The sequence below is a fragment of the Leiobunum rupestre genome, chromosome 1 (assembly GCF_980474605.1).
Source record: "Leiobunum rupestre chromosome 1, qqLeiRupe1.1.hap1, whole genome shotgun sequence".
Lineage (NCBI taxonomy): Eukaryota > Metazoa > Arthropoda > Arachnida > Opiliones > Sclerosomatidae > Leiobunum > Leiobunum rupestre.
The window spans coordinates 11,722,724-11,727,563 of record NC_143384.1 but is presented as its reverse complement, the minus strand read 5'-3'; the positions used below and the strand labels follow the sequence as shown (position 1 = coordinate 11,727,563).

The following is a 4,840-nucleotide window of genomic DNA, read 5'->3' as shown; positions in this document are numbered from 1 at the left end:
GTTGTCGGGCACTGAAGACACAAGCGCACGTTGTAGCCGGCGTAGATTTCGTCTTTCCTGTTTAGCGATCTTTCCCAGGACGTGAAGATTGAGAGGAGCAGTGAGCTTTATCTGTTTCACGTGAGCCTTAAAGCTCTGCTGGCGGCGTATGGCACACGGTTTCATGGCGGATGGTGGACGAATTTTTGAGGCGAGTGAAAAGAAAATGCAGAGCGAAAGTGACCACGACTAGCACAAGAAGGCACACGCGCGAACTACCTGTGGGAGAACAAAAAAGGGGAAAACCGAATAGGTCTGCTACGACGGTGAGTAACGCGTCGAGGAGCCTCCAGGGGTGAAGAAGCAGCTGAGGAAAGTGGGGGCGAAGGGTCGAGGGGGGGGGATATGGTGTTTTGGGCGGGAGGCGTGAACGGGGGTTGGTGTCGGTCATCGCAACGGGATGGGTGTCGGTCATCGCCACGGGACACGATGAAGGAGGGGATGTCATCGGGGGAATATTCGACAATGGAGGGAGATTCCTGGAAATGAACGCGGCGAATGGAGTCCGGATAGGTCTTACGAGTGATGTACGACTTCAAACGCTCGATGGAAACGATGTCGGTTTTCTTTCCATCGGATGCTCGAACTTCGAAATTATTGGTGGCGGTTTGTCGTAGGATTTGATATGGACCAGCATACTGATGAAGCAATTTTTCTGATAATCCTGGAACGCGGCGTGGTGTCTTTAAAAATACCAAATCGCCCTCCTAAAAGTGCGCTTCCCGGCGGCGCAAGTCGAAGCGCTCTTTATCCTTTGCTTAAGCGATTGCGTGACGCTCGGCTGCTAGGGCACGAGCTCGCAGGGCGCAGAGAATATGTTCGAAGCCGAACTGGGTTTTCACATTCGACGATGGCAGATTTAATGCGGCGTCCAGGCGTAGGTCGGCCTCGTAGCCGTGTAACAGGAAGAACGGGCTATAGCCGGTGACGGCGTGCAGCGATGTATTATACGCAAAGACGAGAAAAGGCAAAAACCTGTCCCAATCTCGGTGATTGTTGGATACGTATTGCGACATCATATTGGCGAGGGTCTTATTAAATCTTTCAACCAGCCCATTTGTCCGAGGGTGGTAAGCTGTGGTGCGGTTGTGCTGGACGGTGAAGAGTTTATTGATTTCGGCCATGAGGTAGTTTACATTTTCGGTCCCACGGTCCGTGATAAGCTCCCTAGGGGCGCCGTACTTGAGCATGATATCTTTTGTAAAAAATTGAGCTATTTCTTCGGCAGTCCCGCGAGGAATAGCCTTGGCGACGATCATCCGGGTGCAGTAATCAGTGCAAACCACAATGTGGACGTTGCCGTCTTGGGAAAGAGGAAACGGACCAAGTTTGTCCAATCCGACCCGCTCGAAGGGTTTCGTAGTGGGCGGAATAGGCTGGAGAAGGCCTGCGGGCTTTCCCAAATAGATTTTCTGTTGCTGACACGCCAAGCATGATTGGACGTAGTTCGTAGTGTGAGCGAGCATTTTGGGCCAGAAAAACCTATTGCGGATCCTCTGCCATGTACGATTGAGACCCAGGTGGACGGCGGTCACGTCATCGTGAAGTGCAAACAATATGGCGGACCGGATTTTTTTAGCAGCAACCAAAACAGATTTCAGGCCATCGTCAGACCGAATGTGGCGATAGAGAAGACCGTCAATTAACTCGAAGCAGCGTGCTGATTTAATGAGGGCTTTTGGTGCCGAGAGTGGTTTAGTTTCCAGAAACTGGATTAAGGACGCCATAAAGTTGTCGTTCCGTTGAAAGGATGAGATGTCAAATTGGGTTAAGTCCAAAGAGTCGGGCGGCGACGTGGCCAAAAGAGCGTCGTGAATGAGTAGAGCTGGCTCGAACGGGGCCCGGGACAGGGCATCGGCGTCCTGATGTATACGACCGCTTTTATATCGAACTGTGAGGTCAAACTCTTGGAGAGTCAATGACCACCGAGCCAACCGCCCATTAAGGTTTTTAACTGACGTTAGCCAGCATAACCCGTGATGATCGGTGACGACGTTGAGCGGTCGACCATAGATGTAAGGTCGGAATTTGGTTTCGCCAAAGACGATGGCCAAGCATTCCCGCTTCGTAGGGCTGTAGTTCATCTCAGCGGAGTTGAGCAGACGACTGGCGTAGGCAATGACTCGTTCCTGATTATGAATCCGTTGTTTTAAAATAGCAGCTACACCATAAGCCGACGCGTCGGTATGTAGCTCAAAAGGCTCCTCCCGTTGTGGGTGACGGACGACAGGGGAAGAAGCGAGACAGGAGCGAAGATGTTGGAACGCTTCGTCGGCGGCTGTGTCCCAGCGAAATGGGGTGTCCCTTTTAGTGATTTCGGTCAAAGGTTTAGCGATCCCGGTGAAATTTTTTATGAAACTCCGATAATAACCGGCCAGCCCGAGGAAACGCTGCACTTGCTTGACGGTTTTTGGTTGACGGAATTTGTCTACGGCCTCAAGATTGCGGGGATCGGGAGAAATACCCTGGCCGTCGATGACGTGACCAAGATACCGGATTCGTGGCTGAGCAAACGAACATTTGCTAGGTTTAATTTTAAGGTTAGCTTGACGTAAGCAGGATAACACTTTACCCAGATGTTCAAGGTGGTCCCCAAAGGAGCGTGAAAAAATTACAATGTCATCAAGGTATGCCATTGTAATTTGCCACATTAGATTTCCCAACGTTTTATACATCAGCCTCTGAAACGTCGCAGGAGCATTACAGAGACCCATTCCCATGACGTTGAACTCGTATTGCCCGTCGGGCGTGACGAAGGCTGTTTTCTCTTTCGCTGAATCTTCGAGCTCAACCTGAAAGTAGCTAGAAGCCAAATCCAAGGTTGTAAAGAGCGTGGACCCTGCGAGACGGTCTATCCTTGGTCTGAAAAAGGCGTTGTTCCAATAGGCAATCCAATAGAATTACCATCAATGTTGTGTAAGACCTTACGTGGACGTAATGCTGAAGAGGGAAGTCGATATGAATTGGAAAGTTGGCTGCTTTATAGCTCAACTGAAAATGAACCATTAATTCATATTTTTGCCAGTGACCAAGACCTTGGAATTTTATACGGTAGCCACACTTGGATTGCAGATGGCACATTTAAAGTAAGATCAACTGGATAATTAATAAACTAATAATTTATCTAATGGATTATTAATTCGTTTTACAGTTTTGCCTCGAAGGATTTATACAATTCACGGATTTGGACATTTTGTTTCTGAGGCTGTGCCGTGTATCAGTATGCTATTCACTAGTAAACGTTCAGCAGACTACATAATTGGTAGCATTGGCAAACTCGAAACTGTGTTGGTGGATTTCGAAATAGCTATGCATCAAGCCCTACGAAAAGTTATTCCGAACGTTAGAATTTCAGGGTGTCATTTTCATTTCTCTCAAGCCATAGTACGAAAAGTCAGTGAGCTATTAATGCAGAGTTTATTTCGCCGATCAGAAAATGGTGAACAACCATTAAGAACGTTCGTGAGAATGGTAAAGGCCATGCCTCTTCTACCGCCGTGTCTGATGAAAATGGGATGGGATGTAATTCTAAGCCAGTTGCCTCTTCAATTACCATCAACGAACGATCAAGAGCATCTAAATCAATTCTGCACCTATTTTACTAACTATTGGATGAGTGGAAATCCAATTCCAATCGAAGTTTGGAGTCATTGGAAGAAAAGTCGTCATTTACGTACAACGAACCACGCCGAAGGTTATCATAACACAATGAACAACCACGGGATTGCAGAAGTGCATCCAGCTCTGAGAAATTTCCTAGCCGCTCTACAAAAAACGCATAACACTGTCCAACAAAGAGTTCGAAAATTGATTTCTCCAGGTTGATATCGCTTAACTTTTAGCGGTATTTTGGGTGCAAGTTGAGGACTGAGAAATAACAACCCAGTACTTTGTCCTTGCCACGTTTAGATCCAAGTGGATTAACAATTTCAAATTCGTCTATATAAATTTGCAACTGAAGTGTATTTTCCTTAAAGTTAGGGGTTTTTTTTTGCAAAGCGCGTTTACTTTATAGTTCGAATTAATGCTTTCGAAGGTGTTTCCGACCTCGGAATTTTTTTAAAATAATTCACTTTCTTCAATCAATATTTAGATTTTTCGATTGAATTACACTCAATACATTTTCCTTATTCACGGAAATAATAGGTTCACAAAACACCAGGATATCATTAGTTAATCCTTCCACTACGGTTCTTGGAAGATGATGCAATTCTCGATATTTCAGAATAATTTTCATTAAAGTTTCGCGAATTTCTGGAGGTTTCAAATCACTTTCGTTTCTTGTTAGTTCTGGCTCATCCATTATTACGAGTTCACCGGAATGTTTCATATTGATTTCAATTTCCTCTTGTGGTGGGCTTTCCTCTGGCGGATTTCATAATTCACCAGTTGCATTAAAAACCAATTTTTTGTGTTAATATCTTACTTGATATTTTTAAAAGATCTTCCGCAATTTTCAAGTCCACACACAGTACTAAAGTTTGCGTCATGAGAGTGTTTGTTCTGCCTTTGAGTTACAAGTGTAGTGAACTTCTTGACGAAAAATGTGCATCTAACACAGCTGTATAATCCTGATGCGGCCATAACTTAAGCTAGTTTCCCTAAATTAAACTATTACAATATATCATACCATTTTTTGGGAAAATATCCTAGTTAATTTTTGTAAATATTACAACTTTCTAAGGTCAATAAAAAAATACTAAAAACACTTTCTTTCTCGGATAAAAAGAAAAACTTGAAAGTAAAGCAGGGCGAAAATCGTAGTAAATAAGTGCTTGCAATTTTTATATCTAATTTGTTT

General features: G+C 44.9%; 1 protein-coding gene across 1 annotated transcript; it reads left to right on the top strand.

Moving 5' to 3' along the window:
* The first annotated feature begins 3,261 nt into the window (after window positions 1–3,261).
* LOC149961090 (uncharacterized) lies at window positions 3,262–3,864 on the top strand. Its single transcript, XM_090156323.1, has one exon. It carries the CDS (start codon window positions 3,262–3,264, stop codon window positions 3,862–3,864), a length of 603 nt encoding a protein of 200 aa, XP_090012449.1.
* The last annotated feature ends 976 nt before the right edge of the window (window positions 3,865–4,840 follow it).

Bases quoted from the DNA above. Each gene is read 5' to 3' on its own strand.
- LOC149961090 (XM_090156323.1), top strand. From the start codon at position 3,262: ATGCTATTCACTAGTAAACGTTCAGCAGACTACATAATTGGTAGCATT.